Source organism: Crocodylus porosus, unplaced genomic scaffold (assembly GCF_001723895.1).
Source record: "Crocodylus porosus isolate Cpor-Errol unplaced genomic scaffold, CroPor_comp1, whole genome shotgun sequence".
NCBI classification, from domain to species: domain Eukaryota; kingdom Metazoa; phylum Chordata; order Crocodylia; family Crocodylidae; genus Crocodylus; species Crocodylus porosus.
In genome coordinates this window covers 4,633,534-4,652,222 of record NW_017728932.1, presented here as the reverse complement: position 1 = coordinate 4,652,222, position 18,689 = coordinate 4,633,534, and the positions used below count along the sequence as shown (strand labels likewise).

General features: G+C 47.7%; 1 protein-coding gene across 2 annotated transcripts in view; it reads right to left on the bottom strand.

Moving 5' to 3' along the window:
• CLIP2 (CAP-Gly domain containing linker protein 2) overlaps positions 1-18,689 on the bottom strand; it is a 113,618-nt gene that overhangs the window by 19,278 nt on the left and 75,651 nt on the right. Inside the window, exons 4-10 of one of the 2 annotated variants that reach the window (XM_019545467.1) lie at positions 18,499-18,623; positions 11,466-11,679; positions 10,299-10,496; positions 8,884-8,987; positions 6,219-6,279; positions 2,953-3,057; positions 386-1,330 (exon numbers count right to left, since the gene is read on the bottom strand). In XM_019545467.1, coding sequence (XP_019401012.1) covers positions 386-1,330; positions 2,953-3,057; positions 6,219-6,279; positions 8,884-8,987; positions 10,299-10,496; positions 11,466-11,679; positions 18,499-18,623 — 1,752 coding nt within the window. The remainder of the gene's footprint in view (positions 1-385; positions 1,331-2,952; positions 3,058-6,218; positions 6,280-8,883; positions 8,988-10,298; positions 10,497-11,465; positions 11,680-18,498; positions 18,624-18,689) is intronic. The other variant, XM_019545468.1, reaches the window with a different exon arrangement.

The following is an 18,689-nucleotide window of genomic DNA, read 5'->3' as shown; positions in this document are numbered from 1 at the left end:
TGGAAACAGCTGTATTGTTGAAGTATCTCATTAGCCAAGAATGCTACTTGATTGGGATGAGACTCTCCTGCCCAGAGCCCCTCAGCAACTGCACTGCTGTCAGTGCTAAAGAATAAAACCAATTCAGCTTGAAAACTCAAGCTGCCTTTCATCTCCTTTTCCTTCTAATTCTAGGCCTGCATTGAAACCTGCTCTCTTGTCTTCCTGGCAGGGGAAACAGACGTGCAGTACTGAGGCTCCATTCAGAAAAATAATTGGAGAAACTGATGGATGCTAAAAATAATAAGCTGCTTCGAAGCCTAGAAGCCCAAGAGAATGAAGGCTGATTCGAGGAGAAAAAACCAGCGTGGATGAGACAACACAAGCAGAATAACCCAACCCATACATTTGCATGCTGAGAAGGATGCAGGGCCTCCATGGACTGCAGTTTGTTCTCCAAGACGAGCACTTTTTCCTGGAGCCTTTGGATCTCCTGCTTACTCTGGGCCTCTGTTTTCTGTAGCGTCTCATAGTCTAACATCTTCTTCTCAGCCAGAGAAATCTGCTCTTTCAAGAAAGCTATCGCTTGCGTCTGGTCTTTATATTCACCGTGTAGCTTCTCCAGTTCGTGCACTCTCAGGTCGGCATCGCGGTGCTTGTCCTTCACGTCCTGAAGTTCTATAAGGTGCTGGTTGGTTTTGATTTCCAGCTGCAACTTCCAGTCATTGTTGCTTTTTTCCATTTCATCCCTGGCCTCCTGCAGCTTCAGCTTCAGACTTTCTTTCTCCTTTATGTGAACAGCAGTCTCAATATCATGCTTGGCTTTAAGGTTCTCTAGCTCAAGCTGGTGCTCCATCTTTATGCTCTCTACCACGGCTTTCAGCTCTACTATCTCTCTGTGCTGGGTTTCAGACCCCGTGTTGAGGGTGGCTTTGAAATCCTCCAGGGACTTCTGATGGTCAGAAGCCAAGGTGTCCAGCTTGGACTTCCAGTTGTCCATCAGCCCCATATTCTCATTGGTGGCTTGTTGAACTTTATGTTTTAGGTCAACTATTTCCTGGGAGTATTTTTCATTCATGGCTTTCAGCTTCTCCATCTCCTGCTGGTGTTTCTTCAGGGTCTTCTCATACTTCTCCTTCAGCTGACTGCTCTCTTTTTGGTGCTCTTTGTTAGCAGACAGCAGTTGGTCTCGCAAACGAAGAGCCTCCGAATGCAAGCCAAGGTTGTGCTCAGGAGTCTCGGCCTGATGGGAGTTCTTTAGACACTGTCTCAGCTCCTCCACTTCACTGTGCCTGAGACTTAACTCTTCCTCCAGCTGCAGGATTCGCGACTTCTCTTCCACGGTGGTCAACTGAAACAATAAAGAAGAGACGTGACAGTTCATTTTCCACCTTTCTTTGCTGTTTCCTGTCTACAGTAAGTCCCAAGCACATTAGTCAAAGTTTAAGAAAGAAAAACTACATCCCCAATCCAATTCCAATTTTTACACCAGGGTAATTACTGCCGAGACTTCCTCGTGGCAAGATCTTTCCGCCAATTTTTATTCTTGCTTCCAACCCGACTTGCCGGTTTTCACAAGAAACAACACGCCTCTTTAAAATGACTGCTGCAATATTAGCTCCCTGGAAGCGACAGCAATTTATTAGAAATAACGTCCTGAAATTCCATTATATTTCTGTACTGGGCTGCTTGCCAAATGACACGCAAAGGAAATAGTACTGTGCACTCAGAAATATTGTAGGTATTAAAGCCAGGATCATGTGCATCACGCATATTGCCTTTATTGCTCAGCAGTTCTGAGCTTACAACTCCCTGAGCCAAGCTGATGTACCCTGGTGTAAAAAGAAAGGGGCTTCTATGCATGAAGACTTGTTAGGATTTATTAGCAAATTAAAATAAGGTAGAAGGCTTGAGGATGTGAAGACAAACAGCTGGCCATGGATGAGCTTCTGAGCAGCTTCTTGGCTACCTACTTCAACCTTTCTGCTCTGCAGATCATGGAGGAGGCCTGCGTGGAGTTGCAAGGGCTACGGGCCTATGACAGGAGGACTGATCGGAAGAAAGTGTTTAATAAGAACACCAACCAAACAAGTGGACCTACAGCATTTCCTCAGCTAGCATCAACGCTTAAATCCATCGACTCCATTTCTAATCGATGAAGTGTTTTGGATTCACCTAGCAAATCTAGACAACCCATTCCCACCCATTTAAATACAGACTGGGTGCTCCAATCCCTTTGGCCAGCTGGGAAAATCCTTGTCTTGATTATTTTCTTTGGCGATTCTCATAACTTCAGAAATGACAAATCCACTCATTTAAAAACAAAACAAAAAAAAAGAAGTCAACCACTCTCCCTGCTACATCACACCCTTTCCAGATAAGCTTCTGGGAAGGCCTGGTGTATCACTCCTCTAAAGTCATCTCCTGCCTTCACGAGCAGAGTCTAACCAATCCCAGTGACCGTGGCTGTTTCTTAAAACCTAAGGAGCAATTCCACTTGGTTTTGGTTTTTTATCTCAAATTGCAGCACCCACAACAGGAAGAAGGATGCTGGAAATGATGAATGGAATGCTGTTATTTCCTACTGTAGCACAAAAGAAACCTCTGGAAGCAGAAAAATGAATCAGGCAGGGTTTAATTATGGTTATTTATATGGCCATGTTAATCCAACAGCGAACAGTGAAGAGCTCATGTGTCAAATGGTGCCATGGGGCTGAGAAGCCAACTCAAGTCTCCAAAACGAGTCACCACACAAGAAGCGGAGGGGAAAATTATATGGGGCTACTGTTTCCAGAAGGGAGAGCAAATAAAATAAAAAATAAAATAAAATAAAATAAAAACCATGGAAGCCCAAACTCAAACCAAAACCAACAGAAAACAAAAATAAACCAAATCCAAAGCAAGGCACTGCTGGCATCAATGCAGCTGGCAAGCACGTTGTTCTGCAGGCAGGGTAAGTGGGGCTGGGATTACCCTGGTATCCTCTAATTCTCTGAGGAGTTTTTCAGCCTGTGCCTTCTCAAACAGCAGGCTCTGCTCGAGCTCCCGTATTCGGGCATGCTCCAACTGCGTCTGAGTCTGGTCACACATAGGGAAAAAAGAACAACATGGGAGAAAGAGCAGAAAAAAGAAAGAAAGAGAGAGAGAGAGAGAGAGAGAGAGAGAGAGAGAGAGAGAGAGAGAGAGAGAGGGGGAGAGAGAGAAAAGGCTGCAACATCATCTTCAGTACAAGACAAGGAAAGGCAGTTCACAACAGAAAGAAAATAAAGGTCTCAACAGGCAGGAAAACTCATCCAAACAAAAATCAGTTACTAAGGGATTTTACATGGTACCTGTGGTGGCTATTTAGGATCCAGTGGACTCTCTGATGGGCCCCAATTCAGGACGGCACCTCTCTATCCCAGAGGAGCGCTTACATGCTTTCCTGAATTCAGGCCTCAAGTTGGATGCTTCTAGTAGCCAAAATTCACCCAGAGCAGAGTCCCAAGGTTTGTGTCCCAGTAAAGTTTATCTTAAAGGGAATCAAGTGACGACACAAAGATTTTCTGCTAGATCTCTGCAAGACGGTCAATTCGAGTGCTTCTCTCGGCACAATGGCTAGCTGCACGCTGCCATGTGCTGGGAACGATTTGGAAAGTCTCATTCATCTTTTGCTATGAACAGAGCATTTGAACTGTGCTGGAGTTGACCAGTGCAGGTTCCACTATACAAAGCATACTGAAAATACCAGAAACTTATATAAATCAGGGAAATTTAACACCGAAGTATTTCAGTGCTTTGCATTTACACAGCACCATTACCTAAGGATTTCAAAATGATTTTCAAACTTGAATCATCTCACAATAGTCCTGTAAGGTAAGGGAAGTGTAAAGTGTAATTATGCCCATTATACAGTTGGGTAAAATGAGGAACAGAAAGATTAAGCCACTTACCCAACTTCTTTGCCACAGCCATGACTAGGACCCCGGACTTTTGGTTCAATGCCCCATTTAATGACCAAACACTCGTTCATTAAATCGGTAGCACAGTTAATGAAAACACATCAGCAATGGCCACCGATAATATCATGTAAATTCCCCATACAGAAATGGGAAAATAAACACATGCAAACATCAGCTGTCGTATTTTTAACTCTCAAAAATATTATTTTATTGAAGCAACGTTGATCCACCAGCACCACTGGGACTATATTATTATTCAAATTCTTCTAGGCAACGTCTTGTTCTTTGCTTGCTACTTTGTTATTGGCTTTCCCCACACCCATGTCAAAGCTAAACTTAGGGGTTTGCTTTATCTTATGTTTCCTTTTTCTTTTTTCTGTTTTTTTGGTGGCTCTGCTTCTGGGAAAGGAGGACGTTTCAGGTTGGACAAATCTGGAAAATATTATTTCACCTTTTCAAACACAGTAAAGAGAAAAAAAAAAAAAAAAAAAATCAGGGCAGCCAGTTATATTTAGGACACTTCAGATTTTGTCTGGTTTCTTTGACTACAGATGAGTTCCCGAAAACAAGCCTCGAAGCCCTACCAAGAAAGAATCTAGTAAAGGAAAGAAGTAGGCTGGATATTTATTATGGAAAAGGTGGGGAAGACGGTCATCTTGTTGAATCTCTCCTCCCCTTCCCCTTCCTGAAACTTGGGCCAGCTCCTGATTCCATAAACAGTGCTATTAATTCTGAATGACTCCATTATTTTCAATGGAGTTACTATGAATTTACACTGGTAATATAGCCCAATGTCTCTAAATGAACATTCATATATTATATATATATATACAGATCATCAAAATTACCTCCACTAGTAACTCTCAGTCCATTTTGCTTATGGTACCAGTATACCTCCCTGCTCCCCACAGAGTCAGGAATATATATCCTAAACACGGGATCCTTTGCTGACCAGCTTCAAAACTATTCTAGGAATTTTGCAACAAAATAGGTCCCATACCAGGTTCTGAACATCGGTACTTCTACAAAACATTGCATGAGTAGCCTCGCTCCCTCTTCCATGAACTCTGCCAATAGCCAGTTTTTATGATTTTCACGTAGGGGTACATACCCCCTAAAAAACAACAGGAAGAAACTGAAATGACCTTCATGACCTTAAACATGGCTTCAAATCAAGGCTAAAATGAAAGCTTGCATCAACTCTTACATCATACCCATTGCTTTCTTCCGCTGTAATTAGGCTAGACCAAAAAATGCCTAAATGCAGAGCATCCCTGAAATTTAAGGAAGTTCATCACTGATCTTTACAACTCAGACTGAATGACAACAATAACTGCTACCTACAAAACGCAAAAATTCTGGAAGACCCTTCTTCAATAAACTGACTGGCAGAGGAGAGCAGCCCTATATACTATACTTGCTCAAAACAGAGACCAAGGCCTAAAAGAAGCATGGTGAACAAATGAACCTGTCACTGCTACAGGTGATCTCCTCCGGGCACAGGATGTGTGGAGAAGCAGGATGCCTGGAGGGTACGCACTTTCGTGCGTTTGAAAGAGAAGATCTGCCCTGTGCAACCTGCAGAGTCCGACTTCCATGTTGCATCTCTTGCTTACAGTTGCTCCATCTGCCAAATAATGCCTAAAGTCCCCATGTAATAATATCCTTAACTAGGAGGTGCTTGTGCCTCCACAGCTCCTCACCTTGCTAGAGCCACGCAACCCACGTTACGAACAGCTACGTGCCAGCGCCGCTATCCCTGCGCACGCGCGGACCACTAGCTCTTCTGAAACACAAAGGGCACTCGCTCACAACGTTGAGGGAGAGGATGACTTCCTGGGAAGGACTAAGGACGTGTGGCATTGTACCCAGAAAGGAACTGGAACATCACAGCTCTCGTGCAATACAAGACCACGTGCCTTATAGTACCCGGTAGGAACCAGTGGCAGCGGGGATAGTGGCTGCACTGCCAAGCCAGCCTACAGTAAGAATACATATGTTAAAAGGCATTTACACACATGCACAGCTTAATTCATGTGTATTGTGACATGACCGAGTGCCGCGTTTAGAAACCATGCTCTAGCGCTGCATGGGTCTCTAGGATTCCCAGTGCCCAATTAACATACGAGAGAAACTTTTTCTTCTATTGCGTTCAGCGCCTGCGACACGCTGCACCGAGTCATCAGCCTCCCCACAGCAAGACGTTTTGCTCAGCGCTGGGCAAAAGGCAGCAGAGATTGCCAAAGACGACAGTCGAATGCAGGCAGAGTTTCACACCCGCACATTGCAGTGAATTACCTCCAGATCACCCTTGGTAATGGACTCCTCCTCCACACGAAACTGCAGGTCCTCCACTTTCCTAGAGGGACAGGGGAGAAAAGGCCAGAGTCAGCAACAGTGGGACTGGGATCGTATCACCACGCAGCTGGCACAAAAGGGCCCTGCATGACAAAAGGCTGAGAGCAGGAGGAGGTGGGCAAACCGTGTACAAACTGCTCAGCACCAGCCAAGTACTTCTCATGGAAGGGATTCACTGGCCAAGGCTGCTTAATTAACCTTATGCAAAGCAGACACTGTTCTTACTGTAATATGCATGCCTGGCGACGCAAGCACTGGGCCATGTCGCCCTTCTCCAGGGAACGCGGCTGCTCTGCATCCACACATGGATACTGGAGGCACTGAAGGAGCAGCCAGACATTTTGGCTTGAATGTGCTGGCATGCTGGGACTGAGCGCAGCTTCTTGGGCAACTAGCTGCTGCTGCTGCATTTTGCAAGCCAGCACTGGGAAATCCCAGTGCCAAGCGTCAAAGCATTTGTGGCTGAATATGCAGACATTCAGGGTTTCTCCTTTCACAGCTGGCTATGGGCAATGCTTAATGGTCTCTGCTGGGGGCAATGATGAGCCGCACTGGCAGAAAAATCATCACAGGAGACACAAAAACGACAGAGGCGTATCACACAAACACGAAGACACAGGCTTGTGAGCATGCATGCAAACATACCCAACCACCCCTGGTACCCTCTTCTACAAGATGCTGGTTTACAATATAAAATAACCCCGCTAATTGTACAGTTGTATTTCAATCCTCTTGGTAAATCCGATCTTCTTTGTTCTTTCATTTGATACAGTTTTTAAGAACATGTGGTGGATGTTGCCCTGGGAACCAGATGTAAAGACTCTGTGATTCTCTGCCACAGATAAAAATAACTCTCCTTCTACATATCAAACTTTATAAACAACCTTCTTTTCTCTAAACCTCTTCTAATTAGAGGAGGCATCTGCTGCTGTTTAGGAGGGAACTCAGCTGTCTTGAATTAGAAAACCTCCTGCCTCCTGTAACTTGGAAAAGGAGCGCCTACAGGAAACCTGGGAAGACTTGTGCAGGGAGCAACATTTTGTCGTCAGTAGGAGCATCTTGCAAATGAAAGGCACAGTGAGTCACTATTTTCCTTTCAATTATTAAACACACACACACACACACACACACACACACACACACAGAAATGTCTTTATACTCCCACAGAAGGCTTTTTATAAATGGAGGAGCCACTGGGATGACACGAACAGATCTTCCCTCTCCGCCAAACAAGCCAGGTGCCCCCAATATCAAGCCCTGACCGTCTCATACTAGCTTATGTACATGCATGGGGCTGGGTATAGGAGCACATCACACGGGACAGAGATGGTGCTTGGTTATCAGGGGTGAACTCCAGCTGGGATTTCCTCTTCCTTTGCACACACTCTAGGTCACAGAACGGCTTAGCCCAAGTCAGGGGGCATTTCTGTTCACTTTTCAACAGGGAACACGCTAATCTTGAACACTGATATCTGAGAGAATGGCTTTCTTGGTGTCTGGATGGCTGCTTTGGTTGCTTTTAATTATCAGATGCTACCCTCTTACTGCACTAGTTACCACTTGCACACTTCCAGCGAGGTTTGTGGCCGGCCGTCCATAGTCGGCGCGGGCCCCAGCAGCAACTGGACAAAGTTGATGCTCCATTCACTTATCAGCACTTTCCCAGCATACTCAGCTCCTCAAGCCCCACTGCCCTAACATGGCTCGTCTTGCAAGCACTTGCCTTCCAAAACATAGCAGAAGAGACAAAGATGCTGGAAGCCTAATCAGTATGTGACCATCTCCCTGGGCTTCCCAGGACATCATCATTCTCCATTATCCTTTTCCATTCTCTCAATCATGGCACTCAGGGCACTGTGTTATGAAGTTGCTAGTGCAACATCTTGGTAGGCTCTTGTCCTTCACCACTTGCACCATCAGTGCCGAGATCAAGAAAGGAGCCCGCTTGCTACTTCTTTCCAGGTATTAAGAGCCTGCTGTGCCAAGACTTGACATTTGAACCTTATATTGCAACAGAACCTGCCTGAGCACCAGTTGGCATGCCAACTCGGTACAGTACCATCAGCAGCCTCATCTTCATGTGTTTGAGGAAGACACCCTCCCTGTTGCCAATGGCAACTTAATTCACCTACTGAAAACCAAATAAATGTTTTCTGACAATGAATGATCTCATTCTGCAGCAGTGCTGGTCTGAACCAGCACATCCTTAATAGTCCCTTCCCCCAAAGACACTGGAGGAACTTTTTTCCCCCTTAATATCAATGCATCAGAGCCCATCTGTGGCCCACATCAGGACACCGACAGCAGTGGAGTTCAGACTACTGGAGCCAAAGCACCCTGTCACTGCCCACGAAGAGACTGAGACCACATAGGGTGCTACTTGCATCCATCCTTTCACTGCTGTTTGCCGCCGGATCCTCAATCCAGCATCAAACATGGATAATATTCTTTGAAGCACTAGGTCCTGTTAAATGTAAACTGGATCATCATCATGGGAGGGAGTAACCTCAGTGCTTTGCCCATAGCTCCCTTTCCCTCTCCCTCCAGGGCAGCATGCTCTGCTCATCTCCTTACACCCTTTCTATTCCACGCCTTGCTATCCTACCTTTTTTCCTCTTCCAGTTGGTTCAACAGCTCAAACTTTTCCTTTTGCATCCCATCCACCAGGGCTCGTGCACGCTGGAGGTTCCCGTCTGCTTCTGTGACGTACTGAAACAAGAAAACCCCCCCGCAGACCATGTAGCATTAACTATGTTTGCAATATATGGGTTTTAAATAGTTGAGGTGGTTGACAGGTCTGGAAAGTTATCCTTGTGAAGATGCTTATCCTTAAAGACTGGATTTTCCAGGAAGCTCAGCAGGTCCATGTCAAAAGAGGGGCACGTAGGTGACTCTGCTGGATGCCAAGTGACTGGCCTACATTTCCGTGCCTAAATGGGACCTTTTGTAAAGCTTTTCCTAAGCTTATTTGAAAGCCCAGCACTAGGTCCCCAAGCCAAATCCAGCCCAGATATGTCAAAACAAGAGCTGTATGTACTACCTGATCACTCTATTCATTTGTTCTGCTCGTCAACTATCAGAGAAGAAATTCTGGTGTTTATTAACAGACTTGTTGCACACAACTGTTTGGTAACTACTTTGTGCAAGTGTTTCCTGGAGTGGAGAGAAGGGGAGGGTTGGGGCGTAGACCTGCGGGACGGATGAACGATGAGAGCAAAGGTGTAAGTAATGGAGGCTCGAGTGGAGTCCAGGTTACTGATGTTATGAGGGATGTGTGACTTGGAAGATGGGGCACATGGCCTTGGTCCTGCTCTGACAGGGCACCAGAAGATCCAGCAACAGGAGGACTCGTAGCAGGAACAGCCAGTACCCACACCCGGGTGGACATAATCCAGTTCAGAAATGAAAGTTTATCAACTTACAGCCTTTCCCCAACACTCGCATGAACAAAACCCCAGCTGCACAAATGTCCAGCCTCCCACAGAAATGGTGCCGCACTATTTTCTTAATTGTTCACTCAGGATGAGGCTCCAAAGTTTATGCTCAACTCGGCGCCCTACGTGAAACAACCTCCAAGCCTCCAGTTCAGCATCTGGCAGCAACCCAAGAATACCAGCACATTTGCTCGCCGGCAGGTTCAGCCAGGAGCCCATGGAGCAAGCGGCCAAAGGAGAAAAACTCCTTTTTTTCAGTAGACTAGTTCCCACCCTCTCAAATTTCAGACATACTGATCAGGCACGAAAGCGCAGCTCATGTGTATGCCATGTGCTGTCCCTCATCCCCATGCATGCTTTGGCGTCCACAATGGGGAGCCAGGACCAAGGATGGCATCAAGCCAGCGATGTATTGTCAGGGTATGAGTACGGCATCTTTGTGCTCTTGGGGCCAAGAATTTACAACCCATCAGCATAAGCACAGCTCTCCCAGTGTATACAAGGCTTATGTATCAGTGCTGTGCCTTTTACCAGCACCAGCTCTACGGGATGGATGCTCTCTCTAACAGGGAGTGTAGGACTTTACCTGCTCGTGCTGGGCCTTCAGGATGGCAATTTCTTTCTCCACTTCACAGATGTGGCTGGTGGCCTTGGCTACCTCTGCTCTCTCCAGATCACGCTCAGCCAGCAGCTGCTCGATGTGCTGCTGCTTCTCCTTCAGTGCCTCCTGCAGGGCCGTGGTGCCAGAGATTTTCCGGGCGTAGCGAGAGGATGTCTCTGTCAGCTGGAGGGGAAAGTCAAGATCTGAAGGGTCTAGAGCTGGGCTCTCCCCTCCCCACTTGGCTTCCAGCTGCCCAGTTCACACAGTGGGCAGGGATCTCTCTCGCAATGACAATGAAGACCACTGAACCAGAGGCTGCCTGCAGACAAGCTAGCTCTGCGGTACAGCCATGGGAATGGCAGCTCTCCAGGGACAGAAGTAGGGTGGGGCAGGACAGATCCCAATTACAAGAGAGAAAATCCTCTCTCTCTTCACAAACATGTTTTGTCCCCGACTGCAGCTGAAGACGCTCCAGACAAACTGAGCTCAGCTGAAAGGACTCTGCTCCCAGCTAGAGAACAAGCCCGGGGTAGCTGGACACACTCCCAGGGACAGATGTCTCTATGACCCCCTTCCTCCAACAGCCGAGATGATAATAGATATTGATTACCCTCTAAATTCAGCAGCTAGAGCTTTTAATAAAAATCTTGCACCTCCCGGTGCCCATCTTTGTCAGGGAACTCCAAAGCACTGCGTCCAGGAGGCCTGGGAACTGCTTCCCCTCAGCAATGACATGGAGCCATCTCTGACACTGCAAGGAAGCGGCCGTTCAATAGAACAGCTACGCATCCGTTTCGGAGAGAAAGTTAAAGAGCTCTGCAACCTAGGGGGTGTACCTAGTACCCCCCTGCGATCTAGGGGGCTTTTTCAGGAGGCTGGATGCAACTACAGCAAGTGAATCCGAGTTAGGGTGCAAACAGCACTGGAGGATCGTTAGTGACTGTGTCCCCCCCGCATCATAACTCTCACCCCGGTGGGAAGGAATTAGAATTGAAGGTCAGGTGTGGCGTTCCCACCCTTCCCCATTTCTCAGCTAATGGTGGCATTGCAGCAGCACTTGCTGAAACACTGATCTCCGGCCCTACCGCTGTGCAAGGTTGGAGCGTGGGGAAGGGGGCTCCCAGGCTGCACACACAGTGGAATGGCTCTCACCAGTCCGCTCCGGCTGGGTCTGCCCCCAACAGAGGATGCCACAGAGCTGACAGAGCTGATGGAGGAACTGCTGGGGCTGTGGGTCAGGGCAGACACTCCCATGGCCATCCGCTTGCTCTTCTTCGCTTTGGCAGGGCTGGTGGACGGGAACCCAATGCGGATCACTTTGTGGATGGGAGCGAAGAGGCCAAACTTGGGAGGGCACTGGAAGTACCTGGAGTTACGAGACAGAAAAAGAACGAGATGGGGAGTCGAAAAGGCTGCAGCCCTCCTATTCCTCAGACTGGGCAAAACCAATGCTCAACTGAGAACAAAGAAATGCACAAACTTTGCTCCTTGGCTTATTCCTTCAGCCTGAATGGCCCCCTCCCCGGGGCTGTGCTCCAATGTGGTTCCAGGGGTTAGGAACATTTCCCTTCCCAGGTATTTTGAGGGGAAAGGGTTAAAAGCACCTAGTCCAGAACAACAAGCCCCAAATCCAGGTTTGCTTACATGGGAAAACTGCACTGATACAAGCAGGTGGATGCCACCATGCACTCAGACCCTGCTTGCAACAACACAAACAAGTTACTTCCACTGTCAATGAAAGCCAGGCCAGATTTGTTTGTTAGGATTTTTGGGTGGAAACCTTCCCCTCTAGAGCATTTTTCCAATTGACTCTGTAGCTAGAGACATGACATTAGCCAGATGCATTTTACTGCCTGCACTAAATGAGCTAGAGAGACAATAAGTGAGCCGAGAAGCTGGCAAGCAACATATACAGGGCCAAGTCTCATTTATACAGAGACCCTTTTTCACAGAGTTGACATCAAGGCCCCTTTGCACTCCCAGCACACTGGCACAGAGCTTTAGAGCAAATGAGGATGGGCCTTTGCCTCGTAGCAGCTTTTCAGAGCAATACAGGATTGTGTTACTAGTGCAGGAATGGCAGGGATAGCTCAGTCCAGCCATCTAAAATAAAAAAACTGAACCTTAAAAACAAATTGCGAAGGACAGATGTGCCTTAAGGATTTGGTTAGGTGTAAGCAACGCTAACCAGTGCTCCGGTTTTTCACGGGGGTTGCAGCGAGGTTGTCAGGGGTCCAGCCAGCCCTGCTCCATTATTGGATCCAGCAGAGAAGGGTCTGGTGGAAGAGGTCGATAAAGAGCTAAAACCATTTAGGAACTTGCCCCTAGATCAGAGCTGCAGAGTGAAAGGGAGCCCTAAAACTTGCTTGCATTAATAAACCATGTTTTCAGGAAAGGGGTTGAAAGAAACCCTGGCTCTCCACTAGCTTAGCAAGGCGTCACTCCAGCCCAGCATTGTTAGATGCGGATCACAGTCTGCCACAAGGGGAGGAGGAAGAAGGAAAGGATGAGAAGCCCTGGCATTTCCTTTAACACGAGCACATGTAAGAGCCCAGGTCAATAAGCCAACAACTCCCACCCCATCATCATTTGAGGGCAAGGCACCCCACACCCATTCCCATTTCCCCCCCCTTAGTTTTTTGCTTCTCTATAGGCAACAAGGCTGTCATGACAAAACCAGAGCAGAGACTTGCTTTCATTTCACAGCAAGGCACTGCATGTTGAATCAGGCCTACAAAGCCGTTTTCCCGCTCTTCACTTCAAACTTAGCCAACTCCTGCCCAGTGAGACTCCTTTCCCTTTGCCCACCACAGAACAAACCCTAGCATCCTGCACTCTCAGGCCCATCTCGTCAACTTGAATAGTGTTTCACTGTGTCCTGGTCACAGAAGAGTTGTTAACTTAAAATATAAATCAGGCTCTTCTCACCTCTACAAACCCCAGCTACCCCATACTCTTGCAGAAGCAGGTGCACCTCTCCTAACTCACCATAAGCAAGTCTTCAAGAGCTTGGTTCAGAAGAGATTTTGAAGTCATTTGGCTTCTTCCTATTGATTTCCAAGAGCTTTGCATCAGACTGTAGAGCACAGCATTAGGGACGTCCCTTCTCCCCCCCCAAAGTCCCCCGAGATACTACTCAGACAGGGAAACGTGATGATTGCAATGGGTTGGGTGGCAGTTAGCATTCAGGCTCCTGTGCACTTGGATGAGCTGCCAGGAAAGAGGGGCATTCTAGGAGGCCCGTCTGTTAGCCAGGGCAGCACCAAGTCTCTAAAAGCAAAAATGATGTGGCATGTGTGCTCTCTCCTTAAACTGACAAAGGAAAGCCCTACAGGTATTCCCTGGCCTGATCTGCAGCGAGGCAGCAGAGCTGAGACCCATGCACTGGAAGGAACAGACCTGAACCACAATGCGACTATTTCTGCTGCGAAGAGAGAATTTCCTCCAAAGCAGAGATTGTGGGAGAAGGGGGAAAGAGTCAAAATATTAAAATTTCCAAATCAAAACAACAAGATGGAAAAATCCAGGCTGGCAGAAGACGCCTCTGTTTCACTGCTGCCTCTTCCACACGTGATTAATAAAAGGCAAGGACGAGTGAGAACAAGGAAAACAATCAAAAAACTAGGAAAACTAGAAAGAGATAGCGAAGAAGATACAGAAGGGAGAAATGGAGATTGTCAAATTAAGTAAGCTCATTTCTCCAATTACTACCAGCCTGGGAGCTGGGCATCAGTCGAAACTTTCCCTACTCCCAGGAGCAGGTAAGTCCCAGCTGGGGTCTCCTTTCGGAAGGCCAGTGCCAGGACCCCGCATCGCCAGAAACTAGGGACTTGTTTGAAGCTGATCTGCTAAAGCCACGATCGCTCTGCCACTCATCTGCTGCCGCTTAGCAAGTACAACTAGACAGCTTCCACGTGTCACGTCCCCTGGCTTCAGTGCGGCAGGCCACACAGACAATACCATCTGGTTTGAGAGTCATTTCCCAATGGCTCATGATGAGGATGAAACCACTGGGGAAATAGAAAAGGATGGGGCAAAAACAACAAACCAACCCACCCCAGCTCTCCTACACAAACACAAAATACTTCCCGGTTAATAAGAACTAGCAGCAAACAAACCAGGCCAATATGAAGATTAACATTAACTGATCTTCAGATGGCGAGTTCAGGATTCTTGGCATAACATATCCTCTCTCTCCAGATGTGAGCAGCTGCTCCAACATTGGCCTAGCACTTGTGTAATGGTTTGTTAAGTGTTGGCAGCAACGTGTGTGTCCCCAGCAGATCCCTGTGTGTATGAGAGGCTATAAGAACAGCCAGCTCCCATCCAGAGGAGAAAGTGATTCATTTGCAAGCATCTGTTCCAGCCTGATTTCTTTTCAAGACAACCTTAAAAAAAAAAAAAGAACTATGAAAAACCCAGCACAACCATCACCACTGCTCCAGCCCCACTGCTGGCTGCCAACACAGGCCTGGAGCTTGGAAAAGCAGTAGTGCTGAGGGCCGATTTCATTACAGATCAGATGACTAAGGTGGAAAATCAACTGGGCTTGAACACACCAGCCAAAACCCTGCTCAGCAGCAGGCTGATTAAGCGCAAGGCTGGGAATGGGGGACACAGCCCATTACCACTACACTGCTGGCTTGATCTTGGGTCTACACTGGTAGCAACAGCCAGTAAATAATCACCCGAGGCCCGAGCTACAGTCTTGTGCCATTAATACCCTCTCTTTCCTCCACAGGTCATCAACAGGGGTTGAATCCACTACCATGAGCATGTGAAGTGAAGGGCTCTTCCCCTCTAGTTAAGTGAGTAACCCTCCGAACTTCCAGTATTAATAGGCCCTTGATGTTCATTAGTGGAGGCCAATTCCACAGAAGTTAAGCATGTGTCCCGTGGAGACTGCAAATTGCTAAAGGGGAAACCGCAGGGAAACTGGTCAGGAAACAAATATTAACCCTTAGTATTGGGGGTACAACATTTCTCAAGATTTGCAAATGCTTTATGAAAGCATTTTACTGCAACTGGAGTGACATGGAAAGGGAGAGGCTGAAATCAGGGGTTCACAAAGTGTTACTAAGCGTCATGTAAAAACAAGGACAAAGGCAGAGGAAGGTAAAATAAGGCGGTAGGGATGCACCAACATAACAGCCAGCAAATAAAATGGAAAGCTGGCATGCCTCAGTGCAGAAGCTAACAGGCCTCATTCTTCCCTGTTATCCCAGAAAACCAGAAGCAGGTCGGGGAATTTCAGCAGTGTAAGCGAGGAGAGAACGGGCCCAATGTGCTCTGGCGTTGCACACACTGCTCTGCCCTCCCACGGGGATTTGGGGCTTGACCCGCTGCCACAGGCCGAGGGAGGTAGGCTCTACAGCCCCTGCAGCATCGTGGCAGATGGGGACAGCTTTGTCAATGCAGGTGTTGCCCTGCAGTGGTGGGCAAGGGCTGCTCTTGCCACTGGGTTTTGCTGGGGGAGGATAGCTTTAAACATGTTTCAGCGTGCACCAGCTTTGCCCACCCCCGATTAATCCCGACAGCCTACAGAAACTGGAGCCATATAAGATGTATCCCATTAAAAGGATAAGTTTTCTTTCTCTCTCAGGGAAAGCCAAGTACTTGGCATCAAGAGCCCTTTGCTCTCACGTCCTACTGCAGCCCCCAGTCACTTCCACCTGCCTTCTCCCCTCCCAAAGCCACCCACCCAGGCCTGGCTCTTCTTGCACTGGCAGATTCCTACGATGGAAACATCACCCCTCTGGCCCTACCCTGGACCAATGTAGTCTTTGGTGTCCCAAACCCATGTTTTCATTTGGAGATCAGCGTGACACGCGTGAGGCCACCGGATGGAGGCACTGTTCTAATTTGCAGGCGCTTCTGCACTGTTAATTCATTGCAAAAGCAACAGGAATTCACCCAGCATCGACACAAAACAAACCAGGGTGAGAGACCGAGATGGATCACTAGATGGCAACAGTTAGCAGAGCTGAGAAACACATTGTTCCTGTCCGTGTCCAAGGACTCAGGTAGGGCAAGTGCAAGGACAAGGAACAAAAAGGTGGTGATGGCATGCTGCTGTTTCCTGGAAGGCGTCCGAAAGGGGCTGGCTGCTAATGCAGAGGGACTGGATAGTCCAGAAGCAAAGCAAAAGGTGTGTTTTTAGCAAGCCAGCTTTTCTCCAGAGGCTTCATCGTTAAAGCCTGCAAGGGCTGTACACTGCACAATGGAGGACATTAAGGCATGGAAAATCAGGTGGTCAGATGCATGCGCCGAGGGCTGACCCAGCAGGTGGCCATGACGTGAAGAGGGCAACGCAAGGATGGCTGGAGAAACCACCAGTGCCAGGTCCACTGCTGATGTGCAAGGGAGGTGTGGCTGCTACGCTGCATTAGCAGAAAGTGCTGTGGATTGCGAGCCCCTGATCGCAGCTAGGCCAAGCCCCAGAAAGCAGAAGAATGCCTGCAAATTCTCTTATAGGCAGCCAAAAGGTGCTGGCAGAGCCAGAGCCCTGGCAACCAGCTCTAAGAGGAGACCAAACACGCCTTGCGTTCTCCTCCCTGACTTTATACCTTCCCAGCATTATTTGGGAGCAGTTTTAAAGTGCAGCTACTCTACTACTGGGTGGCAAAGTGCACGTTGCCTCTCCCTCCTTGCTCCTCTACAACCCTCTTTTTCTGGTCATTGCCTGGTTTGCTGCAACGTCTTCATGTGGGGGTGGGACAAGTCATTCCTCTTTTACAGATCTATGCTTGGCCACAAATACAGACGCAAAATAAATTATCCTTACTCCTGCAATCGAAGCCTCTTGAATTACTGACAGTTTCCTGCTATTTTTCAAGTTACTTTCAACCTCTACTATACGTTTCCATGAAGCCCTGAAGGAATAATAATGTTCCACCAGACTGTTGCTGCTATAACTAGCACATTAATTACTACCATAATCAGTCTCCACTTCGGCTACTGTTCTTTACAGCTATGGACAGAACGAGACCAGGGATGGACACTGGCTAGCTGCACTTTAGGGGACACCTGAAAAGTTAGAGATAGACCAACTATTTTACACACACCCAAGATCTCAGCTGAAACTTCCCCAAAATTCAAATCAAGCAATCAAGGCCTTATCTTAGGCTTAAAAGGTTAGATAATTTTCCTTACTTCCTAATCCCACTAGTGGAGCCATTGAAGTATTGTCAGCTGTTGGTTCCAGCAGTATTTTTGGGAAAGGAGCAACGAGTAGAGCTCCTGTGGGAGCTGAAGGCGGCAAGGCTAACTCACAATCTGAGGATCGTTCCCACCCCGATGCGAAGCATGAACAAAACACGCCCCACCAACAGTCTCAGACGGTCCTACTTGGTTTTACAGATCATAAAAGGTCATCTGACCCAAACCCCTGCATGCGAAAGGTGAATGTAGTTTGGAAAAAATTCATAAATTGCTTTCAGGTCCACCAGATCCCCAGCTGATCCTTTTGATCCTTTCAACTTTGCCCAGCAGCAGCCTGCTAAAAATACACTGCCGCAAAAACCAGCTGATGTGCCTTCTACATTCGGAGGTCGCAAGTGCCATCTGCAAACAGATGTTGTGCTGCAGAATTACTGAGAGGCTGGAGCAAAAGACTTAAATCAACCATTCGTTCAGGGCTTGCTAGAAGCCTGGCTCCCAGAAAGAAGAGAGAGACACCTGGCATGTTCAGAAGATCTTGTGCCCTCATTACAAGGCTGAAAGGACAATTTGTGGCTTGAATAAGGGAAAGGAAAGATTTATTTTATGGAATGAAGATATGACTAAGTGGTCTTCAAGTCACAGCATTGCAGAAACCAAAAAAAGGGCAAGGAAGTAATCCCCAAAACAACCGTCATCTCCTTTCATCCACTCTCTCTTCCCCCAACCCCTTATTCTTTGTTATCTACTGCTGCATGTGATCCTGTTTTACAATACTCCGGATATGGGGCTTCCACAACTTCCCTTGGGGGAACTATTTCAGCACCTGGAAGATCTCACTGCTACAATATTTCCCCTGAAATCCAGCCGAGATGTTCCTGTGCTTACACTCACAGCATACGCGCTACCTCTACCTGGTCGGCCCAGCCCTAGCCGGGGCCGGGGGGCTGTACCGTCCCGTGTCACAGCCGTAGACATCAGACATCCTACCAGAGTCCAACTGGAGCGCAGCAAGCGCGGTCAGTACCTTGTACCAGCGACTGCTCCATCGTTCTTCCCCAAGGGCTCATCCAGTTCCACTCCGCACCACTCTCCTTTGGCAAAGTCCGTCTCTCCCACATAGCGCACGACTCCCGTCTTTGTCCCACCAACCTGTTGGTTACCAAGACGCTGGAGGTTAGAAGTGGACATACCAGCACCAGGAGGAACTAGGGGCAG